Consider the following 16,444-nt stretch of genomic DNA (forward strand, 5'->3'; position numbering starts at 1 on the left):
CCGTTAAGAGCCTTCAATTCTGGCACTTTACATCCCAGATCCTGTCCACTGGGAGAATAATAGGATCTGTTGGGAGATAAGAGTCCTGGGTTTGAAATCTTGATGCTTCATTGATAGAATGCCAGCTTATACCTAGCCAAAAAAGATGGCAAAAGAGGACACAGATTTCTGTAATGTTTGCATATATTTTCATGGTTTAAATAGAATTACATTGTATTTCACCATTGTAGGGAAGACTATGACCTATGTGCCTGCTCAGTCTGCTGTCCAGGTGTTAACTGTTGATGGACAACTTCAAGGCCTCTGCTCTGCTTACAGTTCTTTATCTTTAAACTAGAGTTGGACCAGACACCCCTTCAAACGGACAACTCCTTCAGGCAGAGAACTGTCATCTATAAAGTAAACCACATGGCCACACTAGCAGAGGCAGTTTTAGGGTAGTGCAACTGGTTTGGCCACACTGGGTGCTGTGCTGCATGGGGAGCCACAACAATGCTGTAGAACAGAGTGTGAGAGGCGGGGGTGCCAAATTTTAGCAGTGTACTGACATTTGAGAGCCCCCAATCTGCCACTGACACTAGGCAAACACAGACTAATGGAACCTTAGGGTGTTAAAGTGGTCCTGAGCGTGGAGACAAGCTTTAGGGCAAAGGCTATGAGGTGGCTTCTTTCAGAACTTCAGGGGGTGTGGCTGGGCAGCATTTCTTCATAGTGTATAGGTTCTGAAGCAGGGGTAAGCACTTGGGCAGGTGGGGTTTGTCCATAGACCAGGATGTTCAGCTGTTAGACACTCATTTTATTCAATGCATCATTCCAAGAGGTAAGAATCACAGGGCCCTGGACCATATTGATGCCCTCACCCAGCATACACATGCCCCATTAACATTGGACTTGTCCCTAATAAAGAAGCACATTGTGTCCCACTTGTGACTGCCCCCCTTGCTGATTGAAGCAAGTCTATACATGAAATAAGGATTAAATATCAGCAAAGACTGTGTGGCAAGTTAAAAGTAGTAATGCTAGCTCAAGGAAATTACAGGTCCCTAGGGGAGAGATGAGCACTGTTACATCCTCCCCTCCTGTACAAACAATTTGCTCTCTTCCCATAGAGAGTATTTCAGTCATTCACTTCCACAGTCTTTAATCCCTGTAATGTGCTGGTCCAGGGTTTAGATCAGTTAGCCCTTCAAACACCCATTGATCTCATTGATGATTAGGTGTTAAAGGATCATGCTATTAACCCACTCTGGTTCCTGGATTGAAACATTAACAAAGCGGTGTGGAGGAAATGGCAAGGAACTGGCTCCCACATTGCAGTGGTTAATGCATCCATTTGCCTTATGTTGCAATCTCATACAGTTACTTAGGAAATAAGCCTCACAGAAGAGAATTAGGCATACTCCCAAGTAAAAGTGCAGAAGACTGGGTTGCTGATAGATTGCAAAACATTTAAAGGAAGCTGTAGGTTGGAGTATATATGGCTTACCTTGCATGTGTTTTATCTTGTGGCACTATTCAAATGGCATTCAGAAAAGCATTACACTTCCACACCCATTTCCTTGCTGATCTCTGGATCTTCATCGCAGTGACATGAAAACTCCCTCAAAGAAATTTCAGTAGAAATGTCCAACTCCCTCTACTGGAAGTTTCTTGTAGGATAACAGAGAAAAGGTAAACTCTGCTGTTATTCATCTTGTAATAAGATCAACTGAGTGCTCCAGTGCAAAATCAGATGAAACAGCCCTATGAAGCCTTTTCTTGTACACTATTTAAAATTACTTTTCTTTGGTACAACATTTTCTTACATTTCCTTATCACCAATGCAGTTTGGGTAAACTAATAAAACAGGGTTTGGGCAAATATTTTTAAAGCAAACATACACATTGACTAACTAAGTTGCCCATTGTATTAACAGTAATGCTGCCGGTTAGTTAACTGCCTACTTACAAACACACCCCTTTCTTTAGTCAATCAGCTTAATTTTTTGTTTGTTTGAATAAATATCTGTATTGCTTTATTTAAAAGAGACTTCTTCTGAAGCTGGCCTAAAGTGGTATCATTGAGAACTGGAGGCCACAAAGTTACCAATTTCAACACCATTTATTGAAAATATTTAATTATTTCCTTGTGAAAGTGGTGTCTTTCCTTGCCATTACGCACACCACCTGCTTAGTACCACCTGCCCAGGGTCTAAAGTATTATTTTGGGTGGCAGGTGTGGGTTGTTAAAAAGATGCAGTATTTTCACACTGTGCAGACAATGTGTTCAAAGAGATAAACAGTGGAGGCTGGTCTATTAGAATGACTGGGGCACTGCCCCAGCAATTTCAGGCTGCCCTCAGCCAGCCCCACCTGCCTGCTTTCTCTTACAGTCAATCCAGTGTGTGGAACTGTTTGCCAGCTTCCTCATTTTTAGTCTTAGTGTTACCCTTGTACAACTCAATAGGGAGGCGAACGGGGACAAAACTAGACTAAGTTGGCTCTGCCTGTCATTGGTTGTGGTTGCATCAGTCAGTGGCTTTGACTGCACTCATTGTTGACTTGGTGCCTTATGCCCCACCAGTCCCAATGGACAGTACCCACCATTGCAAACAGCATTTGCTAATACTGATGGTTTGTTATGAGTTTGAGTTACAATTGATGGCCTTCAACTTTTCAAGAGCTAGCACCCATTTGGAAACCCCAAACGTTATCTCCAAACTGGGCAGGGTTGTGATCTCCTCTTCCCCTGATGAGCATTTGCTGTTCAGCTCTTCCTCCTCCGCCTCCAGGTCAACAGGAGGAGTTGAAAGAGCACACTAGCAGTGTGCACTGAGTTCTCAGATAAGGAGAGAATATTGCATGTTTTCAGGGTTGCCTCCTTGAAAAAGTATGGACTGAGGTGTGGCATGAGGACCCAGAATCCTGGACAATACTTTAGTGGTACTAATTTGCCCTGCAACAAGTGAAAGAAAACACAGGACAAACAAAAGCGTGGATATGCCCCCAGTCATGCCAAAGCTTTGAAACTACATTGTCCTCAGAGAGGTCTTTCCCAAGGATTCAACTTGGGACATTTTGCATGCAGAGCATGTGCTCTATCACTAAGTTATGCTCATTCCCCAGTTTAGCATCCAGTTTTGGCTCCCGCTACTTTAATTTGTTTTATATAATATTTTAATCTTGGACAGTTGTTTGCATTGTTTTCATTTACCTTCTTAGCTGCTTTGGATACTGCGTGTAGAAAGGTGGGAAAGTAAAAAATAAAATTCAAATTATAAACAGTCAGATTCAGTCACTTCTGGAGTAGGGTGCTCTAGCCAGTATCAGCCTGCAACAGGAACACTGGCAAGGCTTTGTTTGACAAAGGAGTTCTCTGAACCTTTAATTTTTAACACCCACCAGAAACTACTTCTTAAAGCCTCACATACATATGATGCATAGTGCACACTGTATAAATCATATCAGATATGTGAGGGGTGTCTAGTTTCAGAGTTCCTGACAACATGTGTTAGAGAAGGACAGCACCAAAGTTCCTAATAGCATCTTTGTTAGCAACATAGCAATATATATCAATATTGATTACATTAACTATGAAAAACCATACTCAGCTTTTCCATGCTAAATGCCCAAGGTGACTAGCAATAATAAAATTATGAAATTACAGCTTCACTCACTCACACATACACAGAACGCTAGCCAGTTAAGAATGAAAGCCAGTAGTCAATGCAGCATGGTTGATGCTGGCATCCACCTGTCTCGGGAGGCAATGGAAGAGTGTGCCTTTTGGGGGGGGGGGTGAAGTCAATGCAGCAGGGTACAGAATATTTAACTCAACAGGCCAAAGGCCTGCTGAAATAATGTCTGCTCATGTAAGTGGAATGCCATCAAAGAGGGACAGAAATGGCAGAGCTTGTGCACAGCCACAGAGAAGGTTCTCTCTAGCATCTATACCAAATGCACATCTGATGTGGGCAGAATGCAGAAGAGAGCTTCTCCTGAACATTTTAATAGGCAGGTTGGTTCATACTGGAGAGAATGGTCCTTCAGGTAACCTGTCCTAAAGTATTTAGGCTTTGCTGTTTATTGCTTGCTAATGTGTCTAAATATGCTGTGGGCAAGAGGGGAAAGATTTGAGATTCCATGTCTTTTCAAAAATGGCTATGGGGTGCCTACTTTGAGGCTCTATTTTTTCCTTCCATACCATACAATTAGGATTATATCCAGGATGTGCTGTGATTTGCCAGTGATTCCTGTTTGTCAGTATAGTCCCATTCAATTTGCAGCTGAGTGCAAATTGCCACAACTGATCCATGTTGTAGCAATGGCAAAAAAAAGAAGAAGGTATGTTGGAGGTGGGCTTGAGAGGGCCAGGAGCAAAGATGTACAAAGTAGACAAAAGGTCACCAAGGGCTTTTTGCCTGCCTAGCGCTTCAACTGCCATTGGTACAGGACTGCTGGACCTAATGAACTGCCCTTTGCTTTCTTTGAGACTGCTAGCAAAGGTGCCAATTAAGAGTTTGTTACTGCAATGGTTTTGGGAAAGAGACGGTTGTCCACTGGGAAAAGAATGGAGACAATGAACCTGTTTACAACAAACTGCTGTACAGCTGCTGCATTGCAGAATCATAGATGTAGACGATTAGGTCATCTAGTGCTGACATTACAAGATTGATGCCTCCAGCACAGTCACAAGTTGGAAGAAAAAGAGAATCAGCTCAAACCTGTCATGTAGAAGTTTGAGACCCGACTTGCTATTGCCACAATCTGGTTCAGAAAGTTCAAGTTATTTAGCTACGGAGCTGGATCAGAGGAGAGAATCTGATACCAGTAACAGAGAGTCAGTGCCAATGCATTAATTTAAAATGTAATTTATTGTCTATGATAGGAGACATGAGGACCAGCGCCTCAGTCAAAGGTCTTCTCCACTGCCAATTTGACAAGCAGCTGTATCCTTTTTCAAACTTCTGATAACTTTTGAATAAAGAATGAACTAGCTGAATTGAGGGTGTGCACATCTTGGTGGAGTTTTTTCCCCCCAGTTTGTATATTTTGTTCCTACTTTTGGTGTGGCCATATTCTAACCCTTTTTCTTTTAATAAAACATTTCAATATTACTTTAAACTTTTATTTATATTGATTACTTTGTGCAAAACTTTTAAGTATTTTAAATTCTTTTTTCACATTGTTATTTTTCTAAACTGTTAACCGCTTTTCTGGAATGTTTGTCACTGCTTTCTTTTTAGCTCACATGGTTTCTATGTTTCCACTTTCGAAAACCTTATTTTTCATTTCTCCTTATTTAAGCTCCTATATTTGTTTTATTACATTTGTAATTATAACCGTTACTTTTCTAACTTACTCATCATCCTATGTTTACTGGTATATGGTTTTCTACCTGCTGGTAGTGAGCTGCTGGTTTTTAAGGTATTATCATAATCTGAGAAAGAAATCCTGACTAGTGTGACCAGTTTTCTAGCATTCCCCTCCATAATCGTATACTGTATCTGCTTTTATTCAGGCATGATATGCAGAGAAAACTGCAGGGCAAACAGTGTTGTCATAACAAGGAAACAAAGTCTGTACTCTGAAAATAAAATATATTATTTCCCCTAATTCTGTCAGGTCATCAAGTCAAGTCCCATTTTAGAAGGTCTCTGATTGAACCAAGGCTGGAAACAGGTGATGCTATCTAACTGGAGGACTTCAAGGCTGTAATCTGGATGTACAGGTCTAGTTTATCTAACTGCCACAGGCGAAGAGACAGATCATGAGTTGTCAAACTCCATTATTTCCCTGGATACTTTGATTCATACCTACTGAAGATCTAACAGTAAATGCATAGTTCTATCAATGTGTTATCTTTTGGGATGGGTTATACTAATATAAATCTGATAAAATCCCAGACTTATCACATTTATTATACAGTTCTGATTCCTGTGGAGAGTTATTGCTTCACAAGTTTCTCACCTCATTCAGCACATATAGAAGAAATAAAATCCTAGTTAATGATGGTTTGATGTTACGTATTCCCAGCTGGATCAGCTTTGGTATCAATACAGAGGCAGATGAACAGATCCTTTGGCAAACCCGTTTGACTTTTAAAAACTGCAAGAAGTGATAATATATATATATTTATTGTAGTTTTGTGTACTATGTTACCTATGCCTTGAGAGTTCAGTCCATCAAAGTGCAAATAATTTTAAATCCACTTTGATTGTGGATAGGTGAGATTGTCAATTCTGCAGATCAGTGTAATGATTTTGTGTGTCAATATGCTTAACTGCACAATGCTATGGATGTTTATTCAGAAGTAAGTCCCACTATGTTCAATGGGGCATACTCTGGGAAACTGTGACTAGGATTACAACCTCAATAAAGTTATTAAATGCACATTTGAGTATAGATATTCAGAAATAGATTTTAGTCATGTATGTTGCATATACATGTGTGATTTGAGTTATACTTAGGGTAGATTTCAATACTTGTACTTTAAGTAAGATTAAGTGTGGCTCAAACCCTTCTCTAGAAGTGTGCAAATACAATAGATATAGAATTTTCAACAAGTTCCATTTTTAATTCTTTATCTAATAACAAATATATCATCTTTTCATGCTCAGTGCAATGATCCTGCCATGATTTTGCAGTGTTAAATGGTGCGAAAAGTAAAAATAACCAAGTGGGTTGGCACTGAACATTGCCTGATATTTCCATTACTATGAAAATATTATCTTCTAATATAGAGAAAACATGCTTGCCATCTATATTTTGTAGTGTAAACATTATAAGGTTGGATTAGTGAGCTTTCTGATGCTCTTATGCTGCAGCTGACTATTTTTTTCATATGTAACTTCAGACCTGAAAATATTATGGCTGGCGCATAAGAAGTCTGAAATTAACAGTCCAATTTAACCCTTTATTTATTTTATTTTTTAAAATTCTTTTTATTAATTTCCGTTAACCAGTCAAACACAAACAACAACAAAACAAAATCACCACAAAAAAGAAAACAAACAACAAAGAGCATCATACAAATAATTGACTTCCCTCCACCTCGGTTTTGGACTATATAACAAATAATTTTTCCCGCAGTTTCGATTTATAACATCTGCGTGTCGAAGGGTTATATTAAACCTACTGTGATATTTAAATTTCTTACGTCTGCTTCAATATATGTTATAAATTTATTCCATTCCTTAATAAACTTTGTATCTTTCGGGTCTCTAATTTTTTGTGTCCTTTAAAGTAATACGGGATTTTTTTAAAAGAATATAGTTTGAAACCCTACAAATGTTTCCAAAATGACATTTATGCATGATGAAAGAGAATTTTCAAGAGACCTATTTTCAAACAGACACGTAAGCAGTAGATAGCATTATTGCTTCTTTTTTTTATATATTTTATATATTTTTTGAAGCAAGGGAAAATGAATACGCTTTATTTTCACAACTTTTTTTGGTTCCAACACTTTACTGAAAATGCTGATGGGTTACAAAAGTAAGATGGCATACTGGAAATTTTCACGTCCATAGTTAGACTTGTTTTTTGTCTACTCTGGATGGAATAACACAGAATCATAAAAACACAGAGCTGGGAGAGACTTCATAGGCTATCAGATCCAGCTTGTAGTAGGATACTGTAATTAAGGATGAGCAGATCCCCTTCCCCCATTTCCATTTAGTTGGGTTGACTCTGCTGTATAAATGTCACTCTGCCTGCCTTTTGGTTTAGCTTGTAAAATTTCAGAAATTAATTTCAGATTTGACACATGGGTAATATGCTGTAGCTTTCCATTGTTGGATAAGTGACCAAAAGTAACAGTAAGATGTCCTCCAATTCATCTTTTTGTCTCAGGGAATAATCCACCTAACTATACAACCAGTGGTTTTTTTATGGGGGGACGCAGGGGGACACATACCCCTAAACATTTTGTGAATCTAAGTTTGGCCTCATTGCTTCCCGCAGTTTTTGTCAAATTCATGTTGGTAGTTAAGGACTGTCTACTGAATAGTTCTATTATTATTATTATTATTATTATTATTATTATTATTATTAAACTGGCCTGCTTCACACCTCAAGTTAATCTATAGTTAATGTTTAATGGGGTGTATGGGGTGTTAGGGGAGGGGTATGTCATTCTCCTTCTGGGGTAGTTTGTCCACCTTTGGTTCCCATGCTGCACTGAGCTCTCAGCTGTGGCTCCTAGAAGCTGCCAGCATGTGACAGTGGCCACACACTGGGAAATGCATTTGACTGGATGGCTAAACTAGGCAAGGGTAGTCGATGGGTCTCAAACTCTTAGGGAGTTAGGAACTTCCCCTGCATGCAGACAGGCTCCAGTAGATTGAGCAGACAAGACCCAGAGTGGGTCCACTGGCCAAGATGGCGGTTTCTGCATGTGCTGCAGAGGGAAGTGAGGCGCAGATGGGGCTCAGCAACCTGGAAAGGTAGCCCATCAAAGAGAAGGAAAACTCTGGCCCTAAACCTCTACTACCTTGCAGGACATCTTCAGGATAAGAAAAGGCTAAGGAGTAAACCCTACTCAAATCTGGAGTGGATTGCTAAAGTGGTTAGCTGATGCCTTGTACGCCCCCTTCTGGCAACTCCCGCAGCCAGGCTGGCACCAAACGTATTTCACTGCTTTCCTTTGTAACCCATCAGCAAGGCTATTGTCTGGGCAGCCCAGGACCTCCATACACACTGCCCAGGCTTGCACCCTGGGGACGTCACTTTGGTGCTGCTAATGCAGCAGTTTGACTTCACTGGAGGTGCACGCCATTGTCTCTTGAGACAGAAGGATGCCAACAACAAGGTTTAAGTGTATACACAGCCATTGTGTATTATCAATAGATGTTATCTTCTCTTTGTAGTATATGAATGGATTTTAAAATTAATTTTAGTCCAGCATATTAATCAGTTCAGCAAATGTTTATATAGGTTTACAAGGTTTACGAGACCCAGTGGCCCGATTTTAAATTCATATGCTTTGAAGTAAATCCAACTGACTTTGATGGATCATATTTTGTAGTACATAAACCATACCAGCCACATACAGTAGTCTAATTAGGAGGTTATTGATGTATGGACCCCTACAGCAAGGCTATCCCTGTCTAGGAACAGTCAAAGTTGTCACACCAGCCAGTTAGCAATGGGCACTCCAAGCCACTGAAGTCCCCTGGGTCTCCAGTGATAGTGGTTGATCTAGGAACAACACCAAACCATACACTTGCTCCTTTGGAAAGAGTGCAATGCCATACAGGGCAAGTATGCAACCCAATTCCTCTACCTAGGAATCACTGATTCATAGGGTGTCTGTATTGTAAAGATTCAGTTGCAGTTCATTAGCCCTTATCTAGCCCATGATTACATCCAGGCACTGATCATGGATTAGATAAAGGCAGTGCTTTTTTCCTAGGGGTACGCATACCCCTAAACATTTTGTGAATCTAAGTTTGGCCTCATTGAGGGGTAGTATTTCAATATGAGTAGGAAAATGAAAGTACCCTTAAACATTTTTTTTTAAGAAAAAAAGCACTGGATAAAGGACAATGGTTTGGAAAAGATACTTATTCCATTTCTTTAATGAAGTAAGTACATGTATTTGGGGGGGGGGGCAGGGAGCACAAACTTTGCTCACCTTCTGTACATGTATTAGCAGCCAAACACATAAAAAAATTCCTTATCTGGAACCGTCCAGAGGGCTGGACAGCTAGAATTTAGCATATATGTGTAAGGAAAGACTGAATAAGAGAGCATCCACAAAGTATATTGTCAAATGGGACCATTGTTTGAAGGTATGCACCTTCATCCTTGCATGTTAGCCAGTGCTGTGAAATATGGATGGGAGCTGCACAAGAGTACTCAAATCACAGAAAAACAAGTTGATTCAGAGGTGTCTTTGCTAGTTGGTTAGCAATGATGTGAACATCAGTTGCAAGGTTTTGAGATGTAGGTGGCACTGTTAACTATGGAATCTATAAAGTCAAATTCTCTCACACAGTAAAAGCAACTAGTGGATACTTATAAACACTGCTTTAGTGACACTACTCAGTGGAAAAAGTAGGCTAGATGGGTACTGTAAATGTACATCAACAGTCTGTTCAAAATGAGAGTAAGTGAAGCAGGTTGCTGAACATTGTGTTTATTCATTTATGAACTTGATTTTTAAGGAAGATTAAGCCAGGGCTTAATTTGTGATTAACGACAAAGAGTCCCCCCACACCAAGGATTTGGGAAGAGGGCTTCCAGATCAGAAGGTGGTGTTTCTATATAGATCTGAACTCCAGTATCTACCTGAGAGTTATCTATCTGGGATTCTAGGTTCCATCTGGCTCATTTTGTATAAACACAGATTCATGTATCTGTACTTTAACTTTCCTCTGCCATCAACTCAGAATGCTTTCAAAACCTAGTAACATGAATTTCAGGCATAGGCATGAAATAGACAGGATGAAGATTGCTGGTTTATTAAAGGGATACCATGTACATAAGAAAATACTGATACACTGGGATCTTAAAAGGTGCTTGTTGACAGTTTCTGAAGATTCAAGAGACATTGTTGCTGACAGCAGCCTCTAAGTGGCTTTCATCTCAAGCCTAATTCCCTAAACTTCCATCCCACAACCCAGTCCTGCTACAGTAGACAATCTGTCTCTGTACCCCCAAAGCTAGGGTTGCCATATATCTGGATTTTCCTGGATATATCTGGAATACTGCAGTCAACAGTAGTGTCCAGATAGAAATGTAGAAAATGTCAGGGAATATCCGGATGTATGGCGGCCTGTGCCGGCAGTGCAATTGTGTCCAAAAAGCTCAACAATTCTGGGCAAAACTGAAAAAAGCTCAACAAACGGCTATACCTCAATTATTTCCCTCAGCTGTTCCTCACAACTTTCTCCCTCCAACCCCTCAGCCATCAAAATCCCAGCTGCCTTCCTCTCACTGACAGTCAACTCCCAATTGACTGGAACCTCCAACCAATCAGGGACAGGCCCAGAATTACAAAAGCCATCCTGGCTTCTGCTTTGATCCCAGAATGTCTTGGGAATATTTCCCCTGCTACCCATGCCACTGCCAAGCCTGGGGAGGAGGATGAGCCTCTCTGTGGCTGCTGCTACCAGCCTCCTCCCTTGGGCAGCTCATAGTGGCTGCTGGAGAGCAGGCAAGGAGGGGAGGCTGCTGCCAATGAGGCCCAGCCCCACATGACGTACCAGCTTTGAGAGGCAGGCAGAGGGCTGGGTTGTCCTGGGCAGGAAGAAAAGGGGAGCAGAACGGAGTACAAGGAATATTGATATTCTAAAAAAACAACAACATTATTGGTGTGTGTTTTTCTTTTTGTAAATCTATCAAAGAAATCAAATCAAATTGAGATTAAGGGGTTTTTCTCAAGACAGTGGGGTGTGTGCGTGCTGTGTCCCATTAGTGGAGTGGTGGTGACACTCTCCCTTCTTCTGACAGGAAATCCTCTTCCAGTAGGGGACAAAAAAAATGGGGGGTTGAGAAGGGTCAGTTGTGGGGGGAGTGAGAAATGTCCCTATTTTCATCTGACGAATGTTGGAGGGTATGAGACCACAGAATGATTTATTATTATTTCAGACATAAATATATGTGCAGCATTTCTGCAAACAAACGCTAGATGAAACCTTCTAACTCCTCTTCCTTGTGAGAATGTGGTTATACATAGGCATACTTTATATTTATTTTGGTCAGAAGTTAAGATGCAATCTCTTTTCTTTAACTATATCTTTTCATAACCAGAATGATATTACAAATAGGGTACTGTTGTTTTTTACAAATTTGTGGCCAGACCTCATTGTAACTGAAGCAATTATTTTTCCACTTAAGAATTAGTGAACATGTTTATAACATAGTTTTAAAAATGCTTTTTTGATTTTGCATCAACTTCATGTAAGTTTGAAGTGCTTTAAATAACATGGAAATCACCATCAGTGAAAAGCTAAGATAACCCAAATTATCCATTTTTGAAGGCTTTCCTCCCCACTTAGAATCTTATTCAGAGAATTCTTTATTTATTGTGCAATTATAATGTTGCTGTCATTGATTGAGCTGCTAAGTATTACTCTTGGATAGGGATCTTTAGATGTCAGTGCCAAGGGTCTTTATCTAATCAACTCTAAGTAACAGGATGTGTTTTCCTGGTAGTTTTATCTATTCATCTTGTGCTCCCTATCATTTTTTCCCCTAGGATGGAGTTGGCGTAGATGAGAAACTGTCTTTAAGACGGGTAGCAGTTGTTGAAGATTTCTTTGACATAATCTACTCCATGCATGTGGAAACGGGGCCCAATGGAGAACAAATCAGAAAACATGCAGGACAAAAAAGAACTTATAAAGCAGTAAGTAAACAACCTTACAAAACAAAAGCACATGTGCAACTCTAATCTTTTATCAAGAATACCTTGCTAGAACTGTAATTTGTCTTCTACTCTTAGCAAACCATGTATTCCTAATAACATATGTTTCTATTAAAACATTTTACAAAAGCTGTAGATATGCTCTATCTGTGGCTACGTACTTACCAATCTGTGTTGTTTGTGGACAAACGCCGGTTCCGTCGGCCTGAAGTGAGATGAGCGCTGCAACCCATAGTCACCTTTGACTGGACTTAGCCATCCAGGGGTCCTTTACCTTTACCTACTTACCAATTTTAAGGGGAAATTATATAGGCTACATTATGTTATGTCCAAATAGTGTGTGAGTTGCTTGACTTCATTTCTGTGGTGGAAATTATGAGGACATACCAGGATCAAAGCAGATTAAAAATCATTGGCTAAATATATTTCAGTATTGTTTCTTATACATTCTCATGTGTTCAGGAAGGCATTATATGTCATGTCTATATAAGTGATTGAGAAATAAATATATATGATGATCATACAAACTTATGTGCTCACATCTAACTGATTCCTATAGGTTTTAAACTTTATTTTTATTGAAGTTTTTGAAACAAAACTTATTTGTGGTAGCAGTTAACCAAGAATATATATGGCAAAATCCCTTCTCCTTTACTGATGAACTACTCTCTCAAATAATTTCCCTTGTTTTAAATAATATAGAGGAAAACAATCTTAAGTTAGGATAATGGGGTTACATTTTCAGTGCATGGTTCTTTCATTTTCCAACTAGCAAAGGACCTGTTCAGAAGGAGGCCTGTGACCCTTACTGAACTTCATTCCTGATGGTCTAGCTTTAATGCTTCAGCTTTCCTCTTCCCAATCTTCTTGAACTCTCTTCTCCCTACCTACCTTACCCCCACACTCTGATGCCTCTGAATGATGTACTGTTACATCACAATGGGGCTTTGTAGGCAAGGGTGAATAATAGGCTCTCCTTTGGCTGCTGTTGGCTTAAAAGCTGTCTAGAGTCTGACCAGCCTGAGGCCAAACAAGCTGACTGCTTAGGCAAAATGCTAGGCTCTGAACATAAATCCTCCCCAATTCCCCATCATCAGCTGTCAAACAAACAAAGGAGGAACAGCAACCAGCAGCAGAACAATATGGCAGCAGTTGTGCTGGAGAGGAACAGGCAGGAATTGGTCAGAAGACCTGAATCCAGAAGAGCAGAGGGAGACAGAGCCATGAAGCAAGGTAGAGAGTAGCCTTTTTAATCTTAACCACCTGAACTGGAGCTCCCCAGTAATGATGTGCTGATCACCATGTCTTGTGGAGACTTGTGGATACATGGGACTTTTCAAGACCCAATGATCAGCTCATCAATGGTACTTGGGAAGCCCCATGCATAGCACTTCACAAGACCTGGTGATGATTGAGTGCATAAGCCTCAGACATGCTTATGTAATGCCACACCATGATTTGGTTTCAATTGTGAACAAGCTCAGCATGAATTCTAGTTCTCCTATAAGTGTCACAAGGCAAATAGAGCAGTTGTTCCACATTATGTTGTACACACTTTCCTGCCCATGGATACCAATATAGGTTCTGGCCTTTAGTCTCAGCCCCTCAGTACCTTCTGATGTGATTCTGTGCTTACAACTATTGTGTAAAATAGGGAAACTACTTGGGACAGGAATTTATATGTCACAAGAGTACAGTACATGTAGGGCAGTTTGTGGTCAAATAGATGATTCATAGTAGATTTCTTTCCTTGCATCTAGAAATTTACCTGCTCTATTCAACAGCATAGTTTTTCTGTTTGTGCAGCCAAAGTATGAATAACCTGCCTTCTTTCTCACAATACCATCTAAAGCACTTTTGTAAAAATTGTATTTGACAGGTTCAAAATTGCTTCATATGAAAGCCCAGTTCTTAAGAAAACAAAAAAGCTTCAGTTTTGTGGATACAGTCTTCTGCATAATCCTTAAAGAGTCATGCAAAGCTAAACCCTTGTTTAATATAAACCTACATGCTTTATTCTGGTTGCCTGCTAACTGCAGATTTTGAAATCTACTAGTATTAAACTTCTGTCATTTAGTTGCTCCTCCTAAGAAGAGTCGACTCCTTTCAGTATATTTGTGAGGTTGCTGCAAGGCAAAAATGAGGACCAGTGTGCACATTTTTGAAGGAACTCTTTTTTAAAAAAAAGTTTTTGAGAATACACAGTGCATTCAAAAACCACAGTGCCTTTCCTGTAAACATGTGTGGTGCTGAAGCTAAAGGTATTTGCACCTTAGCTATGGCTGTTGAATGGAAACTGTTCTAAATTGCTGCAGTTGGCTGTTATCATATGCTAAGCTGTTTATATGGTGTCGCTCACTGCATATTGGGGACATGTTCTCCAAATGAACACAAATGTTTCAAGATACTATCTTGCTCTGGTATGGAGAAATAATTCCAACTGCAAGATGAGCTGCTTCTTATGGTCAGCTTTACCATGCAATAGCAATTACCATATGTACCACTATAAAGTGGCAGAAGAATTTTAAAGATAAGGAAAGGTATACCCTTATTCTGGGACCAGTTTCCTTAAGGGATCACCTTGCCCCATATGTGTGTATTCAACCACTTCAATCTGCAGAACTTGCACTTCTACAAGTGCCAAAGAATGTCTGTACCACATTTGTGAAGAGTTTATCTTTTAGTGTAGCAACACCTGTGCTTTGGAATGCCCTACTTATTGACATTGGCATATGCCATCACTATATTGTTTTAGATGCTTACTGAAAACTTTTTTATTTCAGCAAACCTACTCAGACATGTAACTTAGCCACCAATATTTTCAAGGTGCCTTGAAAAGTGTTACTAATTTTTCTGTGTTTTAATTATAATTATTTTATTTATATATTTTAATAGGTTTGTGCATTTAACTGTATTTTGTCTATAATTTTACTATGTATGCTGTTTAGAGAGTGTTTTGATTAAGCAGTTTATAAACCTTCCTAAATTGAAATAATTGTGGGTTTGGGAAAATAATACTGTCTTTATTTAGTTTCTTGTGCTCCCCGTGAATTGATACAACATATTAGCTTGATGACCTAAGACTAGGTTCTATATTTCTTTTTGTGAAAACTGCATTAAATTGTAGGGGTTTTTTAATTTTTTTGCAAATTTTGACTTTCCCTGTTGAAGGCATTGACACTTGCAACTGTTCTGAATATACACATACAGCTAATTGTTTCCTTCCTATTGTGAGCAGGAACATAATCATTGATCTCTAGGTTTTACCCAATATACAAAATGAAAAGGGTAACATTCCTAGAAAACCAAGAATAAAAGAAACAGAAAATAAAACAACACGTGTTCTCTTGAGTCCTTAATTTCAGTATAAGATTTCCTCAAATTAAGAAATTAAGAAATAAGAAATAGTCACTATTCATGCCCAGAGTGAAAGAACAAAGGAAGGCCTTATCTGATAAAGATCATGCCAGTAATTAAGAAATACAAAGTTAACAGTACATAGGTAGTTTAAAAAACCAAACAAAAGATACTGTATTGAGATTGTATAATCAACAGAGTAACCAATTGGACCAACCTCCCATGAAGGCCTCTGGCTTTCTCTTGCTCATGGTTGTCAATCCTTTGTTGGTTCAATTGTCATTGGGGGGGGGGGGATATGTTCTATACTTCAGCCAGACCATGATCTTCAGTAGGGAGCTCATTATCTTGCCACTCACTGGCAAAAACTGTTTTCGCTGCTGCTAATAAATATATACCAAGAAACATGCTGCCTGCAGTGCAAAAAACATTTTCAAATTTATGCAATAAGATCCCTATCAGATCTTCTGGGATAGGATGACCCACAGTTTTATAAACTTCAGTCAAAATAAGTTTTCAGATGTACTTTCTCACATTCCTACATACAGTACATATCTCTTTAGCCACATCCTTTTCAACCTTGGTCTGAGCCCTTTTGCAATATGTATGAGAGTCTGTAGGTTACAAAATGCCACCTGCTCACACCTTTTAATGACAGTTCTCTAAAGTTTAGACAAAAAGAATTAGAAGGCTTAGCCATCCAAATGCATTTCCGCGGGTCTTGCATAATTTCTGC

At 39.4% G+C, this 16,444-nt stretch overlaps 1 protein-coding gene across 4 annotated transcripts in view; it reads left to right on the plus strand.

Moving 5' to 3' along the window:
* The window catches only part of NOL4 (nucleolar protein 4), a 117,742-nt gene that overhangs the window by 22,696 nt on the left and 78,602 nt on the right, over positions 1-16,444 (plus strand). For 3 of the 4 annotated variants that reach the window (XM_081013841.1, XM_081013840.1, XM_081013843.1), the window contains exon 2: positions 12,184-12,333. In XM_081013841.1, coding sequence (XP_080869967.1) covers positions 12,184-12,333 — 150 coding nt within the window. Of the gene's footprint in view, positions 1-12,183; positions 12,334-13,346; positions 13,585-16,444 lie in introns of those variants that run through there. The other variant, XM_081013842.1, reaches the window with a different exon arrangement.

This window comes from Podarcis pityusensis (genome assembly GCF_964106645.2).
Source record: "Podarcis pityusensis genome assembly, chromosome: 7".
Taxonomy (NCBI): Eukaryota; Metazoa; Chordata; class Lepidosauria; order Squamata; family Lacertidae; genus Podarcis; species Podarcis pityusensis.